This window comes from Colletes gigas, unplaced genomic scaffold (assembly GCF_013123115.1).
Source record: "Colletes gigas isolate AHSC1104 unplaced genomic scaffold, ASM1312311v1 Colletes_gigas_Sc00021, whole genome shotgun sequence".
Classification (NCBI taxonomy): domain Eukaryota; kingdom Metazoa; phylum Arthropoda; class Insecta; order Hymenoptera; family Colletidae; genus Colletes; species Colletes gigas.
This window is the reverse complement of record NW_025106650.1, coordinates 12,053-36,103: the sequence shown is the minus strand read 5'-3', so window position 1 is coordinate 36,103 and position 24,051 is coordinate 12,053. Positions and strand designations below refer to the sequence as shown.

At 41.6% G+C, this 24,051-nt stretch overlaps 1 protein-coding gene across 1 annotated transcript; it reads left to right on the top strand.

Annotated features, from left to right (window-relative positions):
* The first annotated feature begins 4,593 nt into the window (after positions 1-4,593).
* On the top strand, positions 4,594-23,457 carry LOC122401117. The gene is made up of 19 exons (XM_043403068.1): positions 4,594-4,700; positions 11,274-11,334; positions 11,896-12,013; positions 12,744-13,231; positions 14,540-14,806; positions 15,029-15,393; positions 15,657-15,784; positions 17,348-17,474; positions 18,127-18,278; positions 18,465-18,663; positions 18,808-18,960; positions 21,242-21,535; positions 21,701-21,842; positions 22,030-22,181; positions 22,264-22,453; positions 22,523-22,676; positions 22,749-22,872; positions 23,019-23,167; positions 23,260-23,457. Exons 2-19 carry the CDS (start codon positions 11,282-11,284, stop codon positions 23,452-23,454), a joined length of 3,450 nt encoding a protein of 1,149 aa, XP_043259003.1. The 5' UTR covers positions 4,594-4,700; positions 11,274-11,281; the 3' UTR covers positions 23,455-23,457.
* The last annotated feature ends 594 nt before the right edge of the window (positions 23,458-24,051 follow it).

The following is a 24,051-nucleotide window of genomic DNA, read 5'->3' as shown; positions in this document are numbered from 1 at the left end:
GTTTTCGTGTTATTGTTCATAAATCAATTTTTTCTTTATCAATATTGCGTGAAAGGTAATCAGTCAACGATGAATCGACTATCTCGCATTATTCTTAGAGTTTAATCTTGTATGTAATGCACGTCTTAATTAGTGCAGCATTGGCTAGACGAGTAATTCCAGAAAGCTTAGCTTAGAAGGACGTCGAATCCTGCATTCCCAAGTTCAGAATTCTCGAGCGATCCTGGCAATGCTCGCGAATGGAAGTTGACGTTTGCAGTAGCTAGAACATGGTGAAACGTTGTCGTATATTGCGCCGATCCCAATGTTGAACGTATCGACCCTGGTCGCCGCGAAAATATATAATTTCACTGGAATGGCGTGTATCCGGCTCCCGCGACATTTATTAAATCCTTTATCGAGACATGTTAGCTTTCCTCGGTGGCAACATTAATTCCACAGTGTTATTAAACGTCCTACGAAAAGGAAGTTATCCAATTCTTTCATATGCCGTACGTTACGATGCGATTAGAGTATCGCGCGAAAGTGTCCCAATCTATAGATTATCTTATATTGAAGGGAAAAGAAGGGGATTCATACTCGAAGTCTTAAGTCGCTTCACCAATGCATCACCGTCGAACTACGCCTATCGTAAAAGGCGTAATCTTTTAGAAATTCTCCGCAAAGGCGTAATTCGGATTTAATCGATCGTCCTCTTAAATTAACAAGTCGATCAAAGGGACAGCGCTTAATTAACGAGCTTAATGGACCTGACGTAAAACCATCAACCTCGTGAAATCGTAAACGAACGAGCGAATTTTATTTTCTGTTTATCGATTACGCGTGCCTGCGACTGCGGCCCTATAAATTATCAGCTACGGATAATTTCGCCTATGCGTTCTGAAACTTTTCCTCGAGGCTTTCGGCGACCGCGTTACGGCCATCCGGTGGTGCATTCGACGTTTATCTCCGAAATGTTCGGTCTTGATTTTTCTTATTTTTACCGTGTCCTTTTTCTCCAAATCAGTGGGCCGAGGAAAGCGGCCCAGCTTTTATCGTCTATGAAATTTATCGTCGGTGAAAATAATAGAAATTCCATCGGCTTAAATTTTGGGATACTTTTGCACAACTATAGTTAGTAGGTCGACACTGACGATCGCTTAATTGCTGGCGTGTAGTCGGAATGTATTTTCCGGAGCATCGAAATTCAACTTTGTTCTGGAAATATTAAATTGTAGAGATATCGAAGGGGCATGTACACGATGTATCCTACCACAACCCACTTTAGTATCAACGTATGCTCCATATGTGTTTCATTTTCGAAAGTTTTCGAATCATCCCTTATTCCTTTTACAGATCGTGTTCTAATCTATAGACAAGCTCATCCTTTGAGATGCATCTGAGTTTTTGATCTTGGATGAATCTCCTTTTAAACGAATTGTCATTGCTTTTCAAAGCTTCGTCTGTTAATTCCACGCTTCAGTTTGGAATTTTAGATCCGTAGCGTCTGATAGATCATACTACAATGTTATCAAGTTGCTTCTGTTGTTTAATGGAGTTTTGCTGGAAGTTAGATTAAATTCTCAGGTGGTGTCACTGCGAAAAATATTCTTCTATCGTGTATCTGTTTAATACGACAAAAATTCCAGGAAAAAGAGGAAAAATAACATTTTTTAAGCGATCTCTAAATGGAAATGAATAATGAGCTCCGTAATGTATCGTCTTTTGAAACAATTCGAATTTGTCATCGAATCTTTCTCGTTAATCCATCTCCGATTGCATGCCATCAAGTTCCTGTCACTTGTACTCGTTGAACGAGCGCTCTCGTTGATGCGACGATACGTAGCCGTTTAACGTTGGTCTTGCTTCGTCGGGTAACGCGGTAACCCAACGTAATCTGCCATCTGAAAGGATGCAAAATGGGGCCGCGTGTCAATTTACGTGGGCAGAAAGGATTTGGGTGGATCAATAGCACGAGGCTTCTTTTCTTGTCCTCAAATTCCTGCAATAATCGACGTTCTATCGTATTTCTTAAATTAGCTGCTCTATAAATGTAAATAAGTATATTCTACCTTGCTAATATACATGTGTAAAGAATCATAAATAACCCCTCAAAATAATTCTTCAATACCTTTGATAGTTTGATAGTTTCCAGAGAGGTGAAAGTTACGAGGGTAGTTTTACCCTTTTGATCTCTAGCTTGTAAATAAAAGATTTAGTCCTTCTTTATTTGTATATTTTTATATATTCTTATCTCGTATCGCTTACCGTCGTAAATTGCTTTCCCCTTGGTAAAGTAAATGTTTTATTCGTTCAACTTGATCTCTGTTGGGCTGCTTCCGTTGTTGTCTTCTCCCATCTTGTGTCAATAATTTTGCCCCTTGCTTTTCAAGTATGTCCCTTCCACAGTAACGGCCAGAAGCCGGAGCCAGGGCGCCATCCAGTCTAGCCAAATAAAACTTTGGTGTCGTCGTCTGGTCTCGAACCCTCCAAATCGCATCCATCTATGCCAGAGAGAGGAACACCATGGACCAGTTTAGGGAACTCTTCGCGAATTCATGAGAGCGTTTCATCCTGTTTTTGTCTTTCACGGTGCATTGTTACATCGGATAAAGCGCCCTATGCTAAACAGGATAAATTCGAGATCTCTGCAATATTTATCGGCCACTCGTGTCCTCCGACATTGACTTCTGTCGTTTCGTAAAATTTTCTGCCATGCGATTTAATCCTTGTTTTAAAAGGTTAAAAATTACAAGAAACGATTCTAGAAGCGGTCCACGTAGGAGAAAACTGGAAAATGTGTACGCCTCTTTTTGATGTTTTCAAACTTCTCTACCTTTTTGTTGTTGCACGTTGCACAGCGACAATTTGGTTATTCGAAAAGTGCGAAAGTTTTTCTATTGCACTTAACGAACATGACGTCTGTTTGTCACCGAGCAGAGAATCTCAGAGGCCACCGTGAACTTTTGCAATTCTTGGGCGCGTCCCAGTTTTCGCCATTTCGTTTCTGTTCGCGAACTTGCCGTGAAATTTATTCCCTTTGGTCATTTTACAGCGGAGTGCCTCAGTCTGTAGGTTCATTTGGGATTTCGTTTGCAGGTATTATCTTTGCTGACGCTGCTTTCCTTCAACGTATTCCTTCGTATACGAAACTCTCGTATTTTGTAACTAGCTATTACCCGCGGCTCCGCCGGTGTTTAACATTTTTTAATTTAACGCTCAACGCTTATTGCTTTTGCTGCGAAAGCAAAGTATAAGCAAGACGCTGTAGCGATCTTTATTATCAATTTAACTTGTAACGCCGTTGGTTGTTTCTGGTATATTTATAGCGAGCAATATTTCTGCCTCTCTGTCTCTCGCTACTATGAATTACATTCAAAGGAGAATCGTTTATCTCTGTCACTTTATCGTAACGTTTCGGTTGCCTGCTCTTCTTCCTTATTTATCTTAATATTTGGTTTTCTATTTCCACTATCGAGAAGCTTAATTTTTCTTACCTCGTTTCGAGCAAGGATAAAGCTGCAGCACATTCTACTTTTTCGTAGAAGTCATCGATCGAAATGAGTTCGTTCAAGACTACTGAGCAAAGTATAAAACATTTCTCAAAGAAATCGATCGCCACGGAACTCTGTCGATCTTTCCTAAATGCTAGGAATTTTCAGGAAAATCGGGGAAAGAAATTGACCGGCAAAAGCAGAACGAGAGGGGAAAGACTGTTGGTTGAAAGTCTGATAGGGGCGCAAGCTCGTTTCGAGGAGAGAGAGAGCGAAATAGTGGGAGGGTGAGGGGTTGCTCGATCGGGCTGTTAGAGTAGCCAAGAAGTGGGAGACGTCAGGGGTTGGAAGGGGACTCAGATGTTAGGCGGGTGGGGGTGAGTTGGGATTGGCTTTTCGCGAGCGCGAAACTCAGTAGTACGCTACCACCCACGCATGTAGTACGCACGTTCGTTCCACGTGTGTCCCGGACAACGATTCTCGATTTTTTCTGGTAACAAGGATCGCCGAGGATCGACGAGCCCCGGTGCCAGAACGTCCGGTCTTGATTTACTCGAACGCGAAAGTACGAACTTTGAGAGTCTCGTCCAGGTCCCATTGATCGTTCCAGAAGATCGAACAACGAACAGATCGAGGCTGGATCCGAGAGATCTTTGTTCGAAGCTTGCCAGCACGAAGCAACGTGGCACACACGCGGAACTTCTGCTCTGCAATCGACGAGGAATTCGTTTCACACGTCCTGTGAATTCGACTTTCCAAACTTGAGGTAATAGTTTGGTTGTACGAACGACAGAGAATGCGGAGACAACCGGAGAGCATCTTCGTTCAATAAAAGTTGCGCTTCGAAGTATTTGTATTTTGATTGTACATACGTTGATATTTGGAAATTCGTCGATAGAGACTCTGGCACCGGGAAAGTTAATCGTGTTTGTAAAGCGAAGCGCGAGACTATAGGTCGCAAGATTTTCGTGTTTGATGAAGATCGAGCTTGCTTATAGCCGAAGAAATGAATCGAGAAATTGCTTCATTATTCTGCTCGCTGATGTATCCTCCGTTTCATGGCGGAAATCTAAAATGAAAATCTACTCGGGACGAGAAGCTCGTTCGATTCCCGCGTTGACAACGTTGGGTCAAGAGATCGTCGGCGTGGTCGCGTGCTCTGATCATTTTTGGGGCCGCTAAGGGCGTCGAGAGGATCGAGAATTGGCCATCGGCTTTAGCAAACACGTAAGTGTTTATCTTTAACTTATGAATCGATTATTAGCTTCGTTGGTTGTATATAAATTTTCATTAATTTCACATGTTTCGAAATGTTAATATAACGATCATGTTTCGTGTAGGATGTGTGCAAATATTGATCTTGTCGTTGAAGATCTGCTACAGTAAATTATTTCCAATGATTTTAAATATTACGTTTGGAACAAGAACAGTCGTGTCGCTAACGACTCTTTGAGTTAGAAATCACTGGACGAAAAATTCTCTGGATTATTTCACGTATTTAGAGAGCAAAAAATGTTGTAATTAATGGGCCACTGCGTTTCTCTTTTTATACACAAATCAGTGGAATTATTTGATGGTCGAAATATGATGAAAAATCGATGATAGCTTTCCACGATAGACCAAAGGGATTAATAGCTGCTTTTGAATATTATTTCATACATTGGAAGAGAAAAGTTAATGCGAAATGATTACGGACGTCAAACCGACTTCCTCTAAATCTAGATCAGCCCCTTTGTACGATTTAACGAGCAATTTTATGTGTAACGTAGCGATAAAGCGAATCGAGTATAAGTGGATTAACAATACTGCATTTAGTAGCAACAGCAATTTAAATTCTTGATATATTGGTAAATACATTCAACGTGGAAAACACTTGGGTAGTAAATGTATATTAGACAAATGTGAATATTATTGATCGTCAAGAACAATTGCGAGCTTTAACTTTATTTGTTCAGCACTCATTTCTGTCAATACTATAAACAAAGCATGCGTTTCTGTGGGCAAATTAATCGTGATATTTTAGTTCAAGCATATCTCGACGATATTCGTGATAATATTTCAATAACGAGACAGCCGAAATTGAGCTTTGATATCGAATAGAAATTATATTGTGTGCTGATTTCTGGTATTCCAATTCAGCGTAAATAACGTTTCGCGTAATGCAAAAATGAAACAATGTTAAAGGATTAGGGTACGATTCTTGAAAACGTTTCATAGATATACAAATAATATTCTTGAGAATATACTATCTTAACATCACTTCGCATGATTGCAACGATTAAATTGAAAACCACGAAGTATCGACGATTTTTACAGTCAAAGCAAGCGAGGCATAGCGACAAAAGATATCGACAATTATGTCACTTACAAGCCGCTCTCGCGAAATTACGTAACGATCCTTATCGTGCATAATATTCCCGAGGCATGGAATGTCAGGGGCTCTCTCGTTATAGTTTTCAGGAATGTAATCAAACGGAATGACAGAAACGTCTGGTAGAGAATCGGTGACAAGGGGAAGTGATACGAGCAACCAGGATGACGAGTCCATTTTTTACGATTATTCTTCCATCGAAGGAGCTGTCGATCACAATGTCGAAATTAAAAGGCTACCGCACGGTTTCAAGTTTGACATTTGATTCGAGCTACGAAAAACGCGACGGAGAACCGAAACCATTCGAAGTGAAATCTTTTAAGAACGGATAAATAGATTCGAATCTTTGTCGGAGAAAGAAAACGCGTTTCAATTTTTCTTTCCTTTCGATTCTGTCGTTATCGATCGCGTTACATTTGCATCGTCAGTTTGTCGTTCGAGAGATGTATGTAACTTTGAAAGAGTTCTGAAAAATGTTAGTCAAACAGGCCGGAAGGTTACGTAACGGAATGTGGGCTGCTTTATAAAACGGCGAGACCATCTGGTACATCGGAGAACGGATATTACACTCTTTTTGAGGGATGCGTCTTTTTCTAGAGGTCGATTAAATGTATCGGACGTTTCAGGGGCTTTTTCACGTCGATCAGCTGAATCGTGAACGCGTTCAACAGCCGTTGGCTTTCTATCACTTTTTTCCAACGATTTTCCAACGTGGAAATGGATTTTGCCTTTCAGTCGATGCTCTCGTCGCGGCGAAATAAATCTTTGCTACTCGACTTGGACTATTGCTCCGTAACATCTCTACGTGGGATGTTTCTTTCGATGCCAACTGATCTTGAGTGATCTGAATGACTCGTAATAGTAAGATTGACACGAGTCTCGATCTAATAAATTTTTTAACATTTTTTACTAACAAGGTTAAGTTTTATAAACACACAGATCGGTCCCGAAAATAAGTGCCATTCTCGATCGAGTAACTAGTCTACTTTTAATATTATTAATAATTTTTTGTAGCACTCATAATAATCAGTTTATATTACGTGTCATCTATCTTTAATTACATTAAATATTGTTGGTTATGGATAATTTGACATCGCGTTTCGATCGCAGAATTGAAACGTTCGACGAATTCCTTTTTGTATCACGGGGTGGCATGCTTCTTATGTTTTTGCCCTCGGTTACTTTTCAAGTTCTTTGTCATTCAAAGCGGAATGAAAAAGCAAAGGCTTCCCCACGGGTTTCTTTTGCGATGGACGTTGGGATTGAAGAAGGAGGCCCTCTGAAAAAAATCAATGCGGTCCTAAGAGCCTGGATAAGAAGAGTTGAATTGACTCGCGTCAAAGGATTTCGTAGCTAAAAAAGGCATTTCTATGCATGTTACTTTCGGGTGTGCTTTTTTTCTATTTGTTGGCTTTAATCCGAAAAGTGCCTTTGGTAAGCAGAATTGGACGAGACAACTTGAAAATTAAATACGAAGGACAAATCATTTCCGGCGTTCGGGTTCTAGGAAGTAACAGCAGTCTGTTACTAGTCATTTTTCAAGTCGCGTATATACAGATAACAACTCGTTTCAACTCGAAAAAGGACACACTGACGCAGGTATTTCGAACGAAATTCGACCAAAGGATAAAATTCACTCGTTCGAAAAGGAAGGATAAGTCCGACGGTCGAACGATTTGTTTGCGTTTTTTGGCGCGTTTGCGATATTCGGACCATGACTGAAAATAGACTGTCAGAAAGCATAACTCGGTCTACGTGTCACGATATCCACGCATGGCCGATCGCAAAGCGCGAAATAAATATGAAAGTTGTAGTCTGATTTATGGCCTCCGAATTTCTTGGTTGATTTATGATCGTGCGTGGGGATGTGTCACTCTGATCGCGCGAGGTTTATTTTCTATCTGCCCGGCTGTGTTCTTCTCTGATGAAATTGTCAGTCACTGAATAGCTTTTCGTGCCGTTCGAATTTATTTACTTATCCTCTTTTTCGAATATTTCAGAGCGTTCGTACATGTCTATCCATGATTGTGAAAAAAATATTAGAACGAGTCAAGTTTTATTTTTTATCGTCGTCGCATGCAAAAATTTCGATCGACAGAATGTTTGTTTGCATTCAGCACGGCGCTAGGCTACGTATTGTTAAGTAGTTTGATTGCTGTTGCGTTAGATATTGCAAAGAAACTCGATCGGTGCTCTTGACAATGCCTGATACAGCCACCGGGGGAAACATCGTAAACTGTTCTTAGAGCAAATAAACTTCCAAGCACCACTAATAGGGTCGGCGTTTCGGAGGGGAGCTCCAGTGGATCCTCGGTCCCCCTTTGCGTCGAGGATATTAATTACTTATTGTTCATTTAGGGAAACAATTGTTACTAAACAGTAAACACTTGTACTGAATTAATACTTGTAGGGAACACGAATACAACCACGACTGTATTACGCGCGTAACGTTACTATTTTTAAACGAAACAAACATTTGTACTCACACTGAGTTTCTGTTTACTGCAAAATACCGTTGAGAAATGTTCAACGATTAATCGATAATGTTATCAATTAAGCTCGAGTTGTTCGTTTTTCGCGTTCGGTGGTCGATAAGGGATTCCCCGTCGTTCCATGCTGCGGCTATCCATTGTAGTTTCTCAAATATCGGCGGGACTTTGAGAATTTATAGGATCCACCGGTACACCGTTGTGTGGTTCTATACACATTGTGAACGGATTTTCGGGGGTGGGTGAGGATTTGTGTTTGTGGGAAGCAGAAAACCGAGGGGAAAAAGGACGAGAAAAATGGGAACTCTCTCTGCTCGAAGCGAACGAAGGCGGATAATATGGAAGGAAAAGGATCACTGGTTCGCTTTCAATACGTTCTATATACCAAATTGCATGCAAATCGCGAATGTATCGCCATTGGCTAACGTTCGAACGTAGATAACGTCGATGTTCGAGATCGATAGAGTCCTTTTCCCGAATAAACGGGTAAACAAGTCAGTGGGCCAACGAAAATAGAGGAGAATGGAGAAATCAGTGACTGTATGCCAGGACTTACATGCAAATACTTTCGAACGTCTTTGATCTTATGTTAAAATAGTAGTCGCAGTACCGTGCCGAGATATTTTATTTGGTTGAATCCTATAACGATTTGAAACACGCGCCGAATTCGATCGATTATTTAAACGTTGATCTTGCGGTGTATCAAACAAGAATATTATACAGGGGTCGAGAGGAATAAAATCGAAAGTAGAAGATTTGCTCGCTCGACACGTACAGGTATTAGTACCCACGACCTTTCGGAGAAACGATAAACTCTTCTGTCTTTGGTCCTGGATTTTATTGTTCGTTTATTAAAATCTTAATTAGATTGGGATTATCTGCATGCATGAAATTCGATCTGATGATCTAGCGTTGTGGGAACAAAAGAGCAAAGTTTCTGTGGGGACTCGAGCCCTTGCGACCCTTCTGTCGCGATTTTATCAATTATCTTGAATCTTGGCCCTTGATTTTTCTGTTCTGAGCATTTGTCGGTCGCTTCGACGAGATTTCGAAGCTCACGCAATGGGGTTGTTGGAGATCTTAATTATCAATCGACCCCCGTAATTCTGGAGGAAGATTTTACAGACACGTGTTCAACTATTGACCCGATTACGATTAGTTTGCATTGACGCTGCTAACGGTAAACGAGCGAACCCAAGTCATCAGAAATCAAGCGTGCTCTCGTTCGACGATGCATTTTCCGGTTCATCGATATTTCCTGGGAGCCTAGTCGGATCGGATCGATGCGTACCGCAGCGACGGAGGCACGATCGAGCGAATAAGAAGTTTCGACAGTCGCCACTAATCCGAAAGCTGTTCCGGCGATGAGTTGATAATTGTCCGTTGTGCAACGCTGTTTTCTGACGATGATAGAGTTTTGGTTACTTACGAACAACGTTCGAGCGTTCTGTAAATCCGGCGCAGGAATTAATTGCAACTTCGATAGTTCTCTAAACTTCGACAGAAGCATATCCAGTTTGCCATACAAGTGTTACGTAACCAATAAGGTGTAATAATATAAATTTAAAAACGCAATTGTTGTTGAAAAATCAAGATCACTTTTCTCTTACAAAGGAAGAACACTACTGATCTAGAAAATTAATAGCAGACAGACTAGCCCGTTGATCGAGTTTATAAAAGTCACGATGGGGTGGCAACTTTCCACAATGCTGACAACAACATTAAATTGATTTGCGTGTGCAATACGGCTTCCTATTGCCGAAGAAACGACCGCCGAGCGTAATTTCGAGGCAAGTTTCTATCTCCCTCCGAGCTTTCTCGTGATTCTCCACTCCGATACGGCCAAGTGTGAACGGGCTCTACGACGCGTTCGAATCGATCAAATTTCCGATCCTTTCTGCACTTTCAGAGAGTTTTGCGACTGGGCGAAATTTTAATTAATATTGTACCACTTATGTTATTATTTATTCAATCAGCATCTTATTAAATCATCACATTTGGCTCGAACCAACGTTTTACGATCTTCGATTAAATAATTTGATGGATAATTTTTATTTTTCATTCAACGATACATGTAGCGATTATCGGATGTGGGTTATGGATGTCCGATTAAAATTCGGATTCATCTTGAATGGAGCGTCAAATAGAGAAATTGCGCTTGTTCGGACAAGTTGGAATGAAAGGAGTATATGAATATGGCGCGTATTTAAAACGGAAGTGTTACGGAGAGGCGCGGAGTGCTTTTCTCGAGAGTGCGGGGGTGGGATCCAGCACATCGATCCTCCGGGTGCAGTCTGGTAGAACCAACTCTCGTGGAAGGGTGCACGCCGATGAGATAACAGGAAATTGGATAGTGCTTTCACTTGATAGTGAGCCGAAGTTGCACTGCCACTATGTGCAAACCCTCTGTTTCGTTAAACGGAACGAGTTCTGTCGCAACGTGTGAACGACTTTGCGTTTCCATCCATTTTTTGTCCTTTTTAACGAAATTACGAGTCACATTTACACCTTTCTATCGAGACAATACCAGGAAAATATTTTTTCCGTAGCTTTCCCTGTCGATACATTTAACGCGAATTATTTTTTACTATGACCAGTCGTATTTACTCTAACGAACAGATGTACGTTCACTTTATGAAATAATTTAATGTACAGTACGTAAATCTGAATGGTTCGCTGAAAATGTAAACCGGTTTTTTTTTCCGTAAAACGTAATTTGAAAATGCAGCGTAGCAATTTAAAGCACACCGTAATTAAACGATATAATTTACTCCTGTAAAGAGGCGAATGTTTACCCATCCAATCGTACGTGAAACTATTTTATCGGTTCGTTTTAACGTGCATTCGCACATTTCTGTGACTCGTGTTGGTTGAATATTATACTATTGAGGTTATTTATGTACATGCCAATTAACGGAGGACTCTTATTATTGATTGCAGGGATTAAAATGTCTGGAACGGAAGCTCATGGCGGTAATACGAGTCCAACGCGTCAGCCGAGGTAATTAAAAAGTAATCTTTTTCAATTTAGTCAACGTCGAGAGATCTTGAAAAGTTACGCAAGGTCTTTTCGCGTTGGTTTACTTTGCAATTTTCGTAGAACGTGTATCTAGCCGTTTCACTGCGTGGTAATTTTTTTAAATTTAATCATTCTCGATCCATTTATCTTCCGTATCAGGCTCAGTCCTTCTTTCCTCTTTTTACTTTTCATAATTGGAAATTCGGTGTGAACCATGGTTGAAAATTGTTCATAATAACTGCGTAAAATAGGAATGATGTAATTTTTAGCGCGCTAACAGATGGAATTCCTATCCGCGGGTATTTTGCGGGTAATTCGCATTTATAGATTAAAATCGGACACTTTGTAGAAAGGACGTTTCCTTGAAGCAACGTAATTCTTCAAAGATGCAAGGACCTTAAGCGACTGATTGATATTATATAATTGTGAATTGATAATGCTATAGTAGCTTTACGAGAAACAACGAAGCTTCGTCGTATTTTATTATAAAAGTTAATGGTTTCGTTCGCTATTAGATAATATTTACTTTCCCGCGAATTTCAGACAGACCAGAATTCACAGCGTCGGGTTACCGGCCCGAACATCTCTACTTCCGGAACCTCCACCTACGGGAAATGACGCTCCACCACCGATACCGCGGCGCCATTCCGCCGCACCCGCCGTAAGTAAATTCGAAACTATTTCGTTCGTTTATTTAACGAACGATTGATTCCGTTAGTGGATCTTTCGCAATTTTACTACGACGCAGAACACGAAACACCAGCAGATAGACACTTTCGTTTCTCGACAAAATTGAAAACTGCAAATTGACATTTTAAAAGAGGAAGGAGATGCAAGACTTGGAGTCTCCGTAACGATGTTCCTCGTTGCTAAAAGTAGTTCTCACTGGGAAAGTTTCGGTCTTTCGACCGGTATCGGGGCAGGTCAAGCAATTTTCCGGTAAAATACGACCGAACTCGCTATCTAAATCATAAGAGACTAAAGCTGGCGGTTAGCGGCATGCCGACACTTTGCAAATTAACAACGACAGAGTGAAAAGTGATGGCGTAATCTCGGCCGCCGGGCAGACCTCGTTTCAAGTGCTTGCATTAAATCGAGCAGAAGCAACGAGACATTCTTTGTTCGCTGTTTCGTAGAACTCGTCCGCGTAATTAGTGGACAAACGAAGACAAACGAGTATATTACGACTTGATTTAATAAATTTCAATTTTTATTATTGGATGAAATTCATTCCCATACGTGATAAGAATTACCCTCGAGGGGTCGTTAAAGATATTGGAGGATAGTTTGATAGGTTTTAATATACTTGATCTGATCCCCAATTAGCAAGTAAATCGTGGAATACGAAACGAACGCGCGAAAATTGGAACGGGGACTTGTTGATCGTGCAGGTAGCTCCACCACCGATACCCCTGCGGCCGCTGGCGATTCCAAAGCGAAGAAAGAACGAAAAACCGATACCTGTACCGATATCAACGAGGCAGGAGAGTCAGCTAAATCGACGGAAGGCCAGCGAACCGACGCCTCCATCCACGACGATACTTCCCACCTCTTGGAGCCACGACAACGAGAAGTTTATCGATCTGGGTCCCTTCCGGGCTCAAGATCAGGGAACCGCACACGAGTATTCGTTGAGCTTTCCGTCCAAGGAGGAAACGAGCGAGGAGAGTGATTTCGTCGCGGACTTTGACAAGGCGAACTTCGAAGAGGACTGCAAGCTTAGCCAAAAGTCGAGCTTCGAGGACTTGCAGAAGGCTTCCCGCGATCTCGAGAAGAGGCTGCACGAGAGGATCGTCAAGAGCGCCGAGTCCAAGTTCAAAGATCATCAGGCTGGAAGGGATGGATGCCAGAGGCAGGGAGGGGGCGTGCTGAATGCCAGGTGAGAGTGAATCGATATGGTTCGACGTTTTTTTTCAGTACTTGTATAAGATGCTGCATGTCTGTAAACTGAGGAGCATGAATTTAAAAGGTTATAGAAAAGATGTTATGTCACGTGTTCGATAGGTCGCGAATGACACGTGCAAACTCAACGCGATATATTAAAGCACGTGACAAATTTTTTGTACGTCCATTTTCTTGAATTCTTCGATCAGTTCTTTCATATACAACTTCTCAAAGAATAAATTCATGAACAAGTTCCATGCACGAATGTGTCTAAATCTCCGTATCGTTCGATTTCTTTATGGTTTCCGAAATACGCATTTCTGCGCGACGACAGTTTCTCCTCGAATGAAATTTTCTTTGTTACTTATCGTACGTAACATTGTTTTATTCTGGACTGTTTCATTCTTGCAAGTATGTTGTAACAGTTTTGTAAAGTTACGAGGGGAATGAAATTGTTATTGCGAAGTCCAAATTGTCCAAACGGATAAAGCTTGCCTTCTCTGTATTTAAGTGTGTCGAGGACACGAGACGCGTGCATGTTCGAGATAAATTTAGCTCGAATTAGCAGGGATATATTACAGGCGATTACGCTTACGACGGGCTTGCTAAACTAAGCGTAAGCTTCAATTCTATCACGATGTTCGAGTAGACGTTTCGTTGAAGTGGTCTGGCATTCTCGTAATCGGGAACCTAGCTCAATTCCCTGCTGCTTGCATTGTACGTGTGTTTCAGTGCACAGCGAAGAAAGCTCGGAAATAAAAGCGTCTTTTGTGTTTTAGAGAATACAAGTTGCTTTCTTATAATTGGTCGCAGCGAACGTTAACGTTTTTATTCATTTGGGAAACAGCACGACCAGGTTAATGGTACACCAATTTAGGCAATACTAATTTACATTGTTCTCAAATTACGTTGAATTAACGTTTCGAGCGTGCCTCGGAATTCCAGATATACTTTGTACTTCTGCAGCGATAATTCTGTTCTGTAATATTACGATGTTATATACTTTGTTATTGGCAACGTTACATCGTTTTTCTATTGGGCTGGCCAAAAAGTAATTGAGTTTTAAAGTCCCTGTATATCAAAGTAGACAATACGTAAGGCATGAGACAAAAGTTAAAAGCTACTCGAGAGTATTGGGGAACCGCTGCGAAAACGAAACTTAAAAAGATTAAAAATGTAAAATACAGCATCTTTGATGACAGTTTTCTTAATTAATCGGTTAACGAAGTGATTTATAGGGTGAATTTAATCAGAGACCAAACTTTTTTTATCTCTCGTTACGACACTCTGCCTCGTTCGATAGGCTTCAGTCGTCGAAGCTGTGTAAAGAGAACGAGCTGGAGGGCTGCGAGGCAGCTGCCGACGGAAAGACTCAGGAAAAATTAGCTTCTCCTCGACGGGAGCCCCTGCAAGAGGATGAGGTAAAGTTCGCGGCGCTGTTGAGATCGCGTCGCGAAGCAGCAAAGAGATGCAAGTTCGAAGAGCTTCAAGCGGCCTCGAAGAAACTCGAGAGACGTCTGCACGAGGAGGATGACTATCTAGGCGCGATTAAAGAGAGGCCAGTCACCAGGTAGACGATTTTTTAATAGGTCGAGTAGTCGGGCGAACCTCTGCGCGGCAACTTTTTTCTGTCGAAAGCGATTGCAAACAGAATCAATAATTTTAACGTTTCCTATCGTTTCTGCGCGCATTTATCGAACGTTACAAAATAATATTTTTAAAATCGTTTGCTGTCAATGAACGCCACGGTAGAAATAACGTATATATCTCGTGGTTCTTGTTGAAAAACTAGGTACGAGGAGTTGCAAAGAGCTTCGCAAGATCTCGAGAGACGTTTGCATGCCGATCAAAGATCCCCAGAGGCTACGATTCGCGGAAAATACGAGGCGGAGATGGACAGGGCCAGGTGTATTTTGCAACAGAATCTCAGAAAGGAGAGGAGTTGTGGCGAGAAATTGGAGAAATTGCCGAAGGCTACGCAGACGAATCTTCCACCGCCTCTAAGCGCCATTTCTCCGAGTCCTGTACCGAAGCCCATCAGTGTTAGACAAGACAGCAACGTCTCTTCGGACAGTTTTAGTCAGACTAGCTCGCCAAGCTATACCAGCAAGACAATGGAAGCTCCTCTGTTGCTTCATAAATACGGCAAAGTTCCAGGTAAATATATTAACCTTATTGCAATTGGAACCCGCGCGGAAATTAAGTCTTTTGGGAGAAATTGGCACGCTAGAATTCCAATTCCTATACGTCATCTTTCCTCTTGTGTTTCGGTTGCAGCCAAATGCTTGTTCTCTACAGAAAACTAGATTCCTTTGTTTAAAACGTACTTTGATGTTCTTTCTCGTGTCTGTAGCGACACTCGGATTTTCATTACAAACGACTAAAAGAATGTTCATGAGATTCTTCGGTTAAATTCGCAGGTAGAGCACTAGTGTCTGAACCGGATAGCTCGTCAGGCAGAACCATAACAAAATCAACCAGTACTCCGGCTAGTCTGCAGGCTATAGTCAGAGTTCATGGTGGTAACAACGGTTCTTTGCATCATAAGGTGAGCTAGGCTGTAGTTTTCAGTTCACACGATTTCTAGAGTGCTGACTGTCGCTCGTGAATTGGTAAAGTAGAAGATACCCAGCTGTTTGAAATCAATTGCACCGCAACCGCAATTTTAACTCGCAGATGCGAAACGTATATGACGGTGCGAATTAAGGGTCAAGCGATTTCTGAAGGCTCGTATGCTTGGCCTAGCGGAAACAATTTCAGAGGTCAGTGTCGGCTACAAAGCTTGTTGACATGCCCCGACAAACCAGGAACGATTGAAGTCGATATTGAATTCGACGAAGCTTTCATTTGATTCGTGACGAACTGAAGGGTCGTGATAGAATGCGGAAATACCTCTAACGAACGTCTAAATTGTATTTTATTTTAGGTAGGAACATTGTCACCGATCAAAGCTACTTTGTGCCCATTTTTTCATATTAAAATAGAAAAATTCCGTAACTTTAACACGTTTCGGGAACCATGTACGATTCCTCGCGAATCGATAATTCGTGTCATTTGGCCTTTTCGTTTAGCAATTAGGAAAACGCACACGTGTTCTGAGTTACGCGCTCGATATCGCGAAAACCGAGACCCTTATCGAGTTGGAGCCAATACAATTTCATGCGAATGCTCTCGTTATTAACGCGAAAAACAGACCACGATAATAGACGCCGGCCAACAAGAAATCCCGACCAGGCGTGGGCGGATATAACGGTTATTTCCCCTCGTCAGTTTAATTGCTTTGTTTTTTACATCTCTTCGATTACCTGGCATTATTGGAAACGATTGTCCAACATGATTTCGCTAATTTTCGTTGCTACGCCAACGTGGACGCATAATGGAAAAATTGTAAATTTGAGGCGCTTGAAATATCGAATCGAACGTCTGACCAATAACGACCTGTTCTACTTCGCACGTAAAAAGTTGATTTATCTTCTTCCGCAGAACTTATGTTTTATAATTCTGCTTACGTAATATTGTTTTCCAATCGCTGGCGACATTTCCCTTGTTATTTACAATTTTGTTCAGTGTAGTAGTTCATCGGCGAAGAAACTTTGCAACCCTAGTTGTTGCCAGACGAAATTCTCGCGAAAATCGGGCGTGATTGTTTCGTTGGTAGTGCAACCGCGATGCCGTATTAGTGCTCGTATTGGGTGGGCAACAGTCTGTTGACGAAGGGACGTAATTTGTCCTTTGATAGTACAACGCAACCGCGAGGAAATCATAATCGGTATCGATAGTCTGGCGATGGGTCGAGTGAACCGTACTAACACACACTCGTACGTTGACTCCTCGAATATGAAATGTGTTGCGATCGACTAATATTTGCATCAATTCGTGCACCTATCTGCATATGAAGGGGAAGGGGGTATTTCTGAAACGACCTCTGTAGTTGTTCGAGCGACTATTTTATATTTTGTGTGAAAATAAATCCATTTTATTTTAAATCGATCGGAGTCAACCCAAATCCTTTAGTTGCTGGTTGACCGATTTAATCATTAAATTATTCTGGTCGTTGACGATTCTTTCTCACCGTAAGCGTTTTTAATTGTTCGATTGAAATTTCTTTCAGATAATCAGAGACATGACCAGCAGTCATTACGTGACCACCGGACGGCTTCGTTTCAGATTCGTGCAAGTGTTCTTCAACGCTGTCGCGCTTCTAATTATTGCTGGAGGCTTGGCTGTATATTTCAAATGTGAGTCATTATATCGTTCGGTCTAGTTAGCCACGATTCGTGTTCATGCACGATTATTTTACGAAGTTGGTACAATTATTTCTGGACAAAGGCGTGCGAGCGAAGGTTTATTGTGTGAAAAGCATATGTCGGTGACAAATGTAAATGCTCGTGACGTTAGGCGATGTAATGCACCGAGCACATAGAACGAGGAGCTTCGTAGTACCGAAAGATCAATAGAGCTCCCGGTTCCCGTGTGCTACTTACTTTCAAATATCAACATCGACTTCGCTGAGCGCGCTTTGACTCTGTTTCTATTGGTAATATAGCGATGCGTAATTAGCTTTTCCGTCGAATTAACGAGGCTCTTTATCGTTGCCTGCAACGTGTCCCTGCCCTTATCTCTAACGAAGCGTTTGATAATTTAAAGTTTAGCGCGCTCACGATGGATTTTATGATTATACATATAGAATGGTAAAAGCTCCTTCGAACAACAGTATAAACGAAAATAGAGTAACTTTTATTTTTGGAAACATGTCACGTAATAATAAACAATGACTCAAGTATACGTATATGGAGGTTTACTAGCAATGAATTATCTAAACCGATGGAACTTTATAAAAAGATACTGTCAAATGATTGTACTTGAATGAAAATTGTACGCTTGATATAGCTTATCCCGAGACTGTCATACGCTTGGAGAATAAAACAATCTACACTAGCATGATCGCGCTAACGGAAAAGCCAGATTCGACGATCGAAGAGAAGAACCCAGCACCGGGAGTATGTTTGCCCATAATAGTGACGTTCTGCCAATATCACAAGGTGAGTTTATCGATGGTTTGTTCAAACTCCCTTCTAGTAATCAAAGAATTTTTTATTCGCGATTATTCATTCTCGTCTGAACGTTTTAAACGAGTTATGAATTTTTACGATCCGTGAATCGCGGTAATCGGCGTTGAATATTCAGCGGTCCAATTAAACGTCAGACGCATTTACGCGTGTTGACAGATTCCGTATAATTTCACCGTCTTCCCGAATGACATGGGCAATTTCGGGCAGCGCGACGCTCAGCACGAGCTCGAGGTTTACGACTCGGTGATCGACGTCAGATGCTACGAATTGGCAGCCCTTTTCCTGTGCAGCGTTTTTGTGCCGAAATGCGGGTCCCGGGGCCACGTCGTGCGACCCTGCCGCAGCCTTTGTTTCCGTAAGTAATCCCGTTTTAGATCGATCGACGGTCGCGAGAAAATATTTTCAAAAGACTTAGATATCTTTCGAAGCCTGGAACACCGTGTCTGCTCGAATTTAGCGCGCAGAAACCTAGGATTATTGAAACCAATAATTTGCTTAGAAACCAAGAGACGCTGCGGGTTCTTCTTGAATGTGTTCGGCCTGACACTGCTGGACTACGTGGAGTGCGAGCTTTTTCCGGAGAATTCCAACCCGGACGAGTGCGTCGGACATCACGAAGTGTTGGAGGCGGCTCAAAGGGCGGAGAAACCCGGTAAGTTGTGCACAGATACAATGAAATTTGAATTGTATGAAGCGCAATGAATTTTTCTGCCGAGATATATTGCAGAGATACGTGATAAATTGAGAATGAAAACTTTGTACGCGTTTATGTATAAAATGTCGAATCTCCGTAACACGAGAAGACAAGAATTTTGATATTACTTTGGACAGAAAAATGCAACGAAAATGAAAAATGTTGTCTCTGAACGAGAACATTAAAATAGGACGGCCATGAATAGATGGGAATTAGTCATTATAGACTCTGGGATAAGCCCCCTGAATAGGTATAGTCCGGGCATTTGATAAAGAGGTGGATAATCGTGGGATTAAAATAATCTCGCCGGGACAGCCAGGCGACGGCTAGAATACACGCGGCCCCTGATCAAACTTACGAAAGATGTAATATTAGATTTTCTTCTTTGAAAAGAGATTGAAAAAACGTTTCGTAGTCTGCGGACGTTCCAGAATTTATAACTCTGTTCGCGACGAACTTTTTTAGTAAATCGAGGATAAGATTACAGAGTCGAAAACTAAAGGGGCAGTGTTGAGAGGCGTGAAAGAATATTTCAAAGTTACAGAGTAATTTATAAAGAGGTACGTATCGTACAAGAGTCTAGTCTGGGTTTTAAACGAAGGAAGTAGAATTGAGCCGGCGAAAAACGATCGTCGTAAAAATTTAGAAAAAAGAGAAGAACGAGGGCGTTGAAAACGATCCATCAACGCCTCGGTTCAAGGAACAATGGAAACCGGAAATATTTATGTCGATTCGCCGCCCATCTTTTGTTTTACCGGGCTACCAACGTCTCTGTCGGCTGTACCGATGCACAGATGCACCGAGACAAACGGAACTAATTGCCGACTAACGTTCTAAACCGATATCCATTGTTTGCCCTCCTATCGCCGTTCACGACTCTTTTGTTCCATTCATTTGTTCGTGCCTCGTAATGGAATGCCTACCATTGTTGACTACTTCCTACGGGCAGGAAGTTGTGTGTTGATCCTTCTGGACGTCTCGAGGTGATCTAATACCGGTTTTTTAACTGTCCTCCTAATCTTCTTTATCGTTCTCCAAGTTCTTTTGGTTAACCGAGTAAAGGTATGTTTTCGTTGTTATTTTCAAGTCGTGTTATTTGCCAGAGGAAGACAATTTCTCTAAACCTTTGGTTCTCTTCGTCCAGTAGTAAAGGTCGGTTTCTAGTCGGGCCGACATCGAGAAGATTGAACGATCGATGGACCAGGTATACGACGTAATTATCGAATCGAACATTGCGAAAGTTTTATAATCGACTAAGAGTCGTTGTTATAACCGGCTCGGCTCTAATAAACCGATTAAATTGCACACTGGTTACGGTTTTTGATAGAGGGAACCTTCCTCCGATTTCCAATTCTTATATTTCTGTACTCTTCTTTTTACAGCCCTATAAATTATCCATTATGTTTCTTTATTCTAACTAGAAACATCGAGACAGTTTAATTTTCTTCTTTTCTTAACACGAATTTATTGACGGCCTGAAACGATTCGGTCGGAACAATTGAGTTTGCGGTTGTCTACTTAATTTATTATGTATTCGATCTCTTGATTTTTGGATCAAATTCAGGTCACAGCGACATTTTCACTTCAGGACTCGTTGGAAGTGGAACGTAGTTCTCTATTTCTCACTGAAACCTTTTAAAATTTCAGTGGTAACGGGTAATCGACCCGTGTGATATTACACACATAGTACTTATGAGTGTACGTATCACCGTGCGTTAGTTTCCATTACAATTCTACGAACAGGCGATACGTCGCACGTGCCACCACTAATGGAATCCTAATTGCAAAATCTATATTAAACGATCGCGAGACAGGCAGGCAGTCTTCGGTGCCGAACTGCTTTATGGAGTTCTCATCGGGTGGGTATACATCTTCTATGTGTATCACGGCAGATTTGCCACGAATAGACATTCATTGACAGCGAGCGTACTGCCGATAGAACAACTTGATTGACGCTAATAATTTTTAATTATAATTATTTTCATTTCCCAAGTACATTATATCGACTTATTTCAAACTTGAAAACCTTCCAGGCGTTTTCATTTACAGTTAAATATTTGTTGTACGATCACTGTATCACTTTCTTCTCGTTTTTATATGTTTTCCACGTGCTATTTATTTCCCGAGGAGTTCGCAGAAATACGTATTTTTTATCGATGACGTGCAAAAAGAAAAAGTCCGATACGTAGAAAAGAGAGTATCTCACCATTACCTGTTTCTTCGCGCGCGTGTTGCACAGTATGCACCAGCGGTTTTCAATGCGACGGTACCAGATGCATTCCGGTCGACTGGCGATGCGACGGTCATTTGGACTGTGCCGATCACAGTGACGAGATTGGGTGCGGCGAATGCAGTTCCTCTTCCTCGCCCACCGCTTCCGTCTTCAACACGAAGATCGTGAAGAAGCCAATTCTAGCGAAGAACACCATCTCGAAATCGCCGTTGCACTGCGGCGAAAGGAGATGCATGTCCGCAAGCCACATCTGCGACGGTGTCATGGACTGTCCTTGGGGCCAGGACGAACGTTACTGCTGTAAGCAGAATATTAATGTGGAAACGTTGTTTGTCCTTAAAAGGTTTGATCTTACTCGAACGTTGAAATCAGATTATATTCTTCTCTGTTTTTTTTTTTGTTGTTGTTGCTGTTGTATCCTTAGCCTCCGTTCGTTTCCTCATTATTTCCGAATTATCGTTGCAGTGAAGCTGAGTCAAAGGAACGGGGACGTGGGCGAGGGAAGATTGGAAGTTTATCACGCGGAAATGGGCAAGTTCATGCCTGCTTGCATCTCGCATTGGGAACCGAACTCCGCTAAAACGATTTGCTCCATGCTTGGATACACGTAAGAGTATTTATTTACGATTGTCGTTTGGTCGCTTTGTTGGTATATCTTCCCCTTTAACCCTCCACATCGTACAAACAAAGCCTTTTCTCATCGAGACTCCTTAACAAAGTATTCGAGATTGAGCTTTCGAGAGCAGATACTTAATGTTGAAGCGCGTTGACCTTAGATCTTGTAACGGTTTTAGGGTGGCACTTTCGCCCAGGTTAATGGCGCACGACGTCAACATCACCCGAAAGAATCTCAGAAGTTCGAAAACAAACCTTCTGAAAGAATTCCAAGAATGCATAACGGATCAGGAGATTTATCCAAAAGTTGAGCTCACGTGTTCGGAATATGGTAACTCGTTTATAACGATATCATGTACTATCGATACGGAATGTTAGTTTCTCGTTGGTCAGTTGTAACATTAATTGTGCAGCTTGTGGACGAAGGAAGACACTGTATGGGAATTCGAAGGTGAAGACTAGAATTGTGGGTGGTGTTGAATCGGCACCCGGTGATTGGCCATTTTTGGCAGCTCTTCTTGGCGGACCCGAACAGATTTTCTATTGCGCCGGAGTCCTAATTGCCGATCAGTGGGTACTGACAGCGTCTCATTGCGTAGGAAAGTGAGTCGCTGTTTTGTGTGTTTCTATGGTTTTCCACGCGTTTCGTAAATATTTCCTCGTAAATTCCAGCCACACCGACGTATCTGGCTGGACGATACAGTTAGGAATTACCAGAAGACACTCTCACACCTATCTCGGGCAGAAACTGAAGGTAAAAAAAGTGATACCCCATCCGAGTTACAATTTGGATGTCGTTCACGACAATGACGTGGCCCTGTTCCAGGTAGACAGTGATTAATTTCCTAGTTGCAACGTTGCTTTCGATCGTGATTTTAAGTTTTATTTCCATCCTTAGTTGGAAAAGCGAGTCCAGTTTCACGAACACCTGAGACCAGTCTGTTTGCCAACGGTTAACATGCATCTGATACCCGGGACACTGTGCACCGTCATCGGTTGGGGGAAGAAAAACGACACCGATTGTACGTATTCAGTGACGTATTCGATGCAAATCGTATAGGTATAACGAGCTCGTATAAAACGTATACAGTTCGTGTGAACTATATACGCTAGAATATTGAATGTCTTTGATCTAAAAGGATCGTGTCGACACAATCGATTCTTGTAGCATCCGAATATGAACCGGCCGTGAACGAGGTACAAGTTCCAGTCTTGAACAGAGAGATTTGCAACTTGTGGTTTGCGCACAAAGAAATGAACGTCACCGATGGAATGATCTGTGCTGGTTACCCAGATGGAGGAAAGGACGCGTGTCAGGTAAATTTGTAAATTTGCAAATATTTCCAGAGCAACTTCTCGACCTCCGACTTTGAGCAGTTCGACGTTTTTATACATGATACGATCAACAGGGCGACTCCGGAGGTCCTTTGCTTTGTCAGGACGAGAACGACAAGGAAAGATGGTTCGTTGGTGGTATCGTTAGTTGGGGGATAAAGTGTGCTCACCCGAAATTACCTGGTGTTTACGCCTACGTGCCAAAATACATACCGTGGATCCGTAGCGAGATGGCCAAGTACTCGAAAAAGAAAATCACGATCCGGTGAATCTTCCGGGCAGTAACTGGTAAGACGTATCTAAATATTACCTTAAGACAATAATTTTAACGACAATAATGCGCGTGCACTGTTTATTCGAGACACTAAAATTCCTTGTTAAAAGTTATTGTCGTACAAACAGTACGTTCGTTGCAGTTCTGAGGGAATTAATGTCTATATATGTAGGTAGATAGAACGATTATATTTCTTTTTGTGGGTTTTCTTAAATTACTATACTCTCGTGAAACAGAGGGAATCTATTTTTAAGACAGATTGTGAGAGACCATTCTTACAACATACGTTTTGAGCTCAATTTGACTTACTTTTTACTTTTGCTTAATTTAGGTAGTTAAGGAACTTACATTTGTAACAGGGAATCGAATTCCTGATGCAGGTTCTTTTTTTACTCATTTTAATGTAAATTCCTATCTTTTTCCCGCAACGACAATAAGCGCGATGATATCCAGAATAGTCTAGTTTAATCGCTGCTAAACATGTGATTACTTTATAATTTATTATTTAATTTACATATCACTTAGAATACTCAAACTAACAAAAACGTAACAGTCGATCGAGGTAAAAAATTATCAGCTCGTAGCAATTGTG

Coding starts and splice junctions, on each gene's coding strand:
- LOC122401117 (XM_043403068.1), top strand. CDS start 11,282: ATGTCTGGAACGGAAGCTCATGGCGGTAATACGAGTCCAACGCGTCAG. Junction 14,807..15,028: donor AAAGAGAGGCCAGTCACCAG/GTAGACGATTTT, acceptor TTGAAAAACTAG/GTACGAGGAGTTGCAAAGAG. Junction 17,475..18,126: donor CTTGGCTGTATATTTCAAAT/GTGAGTCATTAT, acceptor CGCTTGATATAG/CTTATCCCGAGACTGTCATA.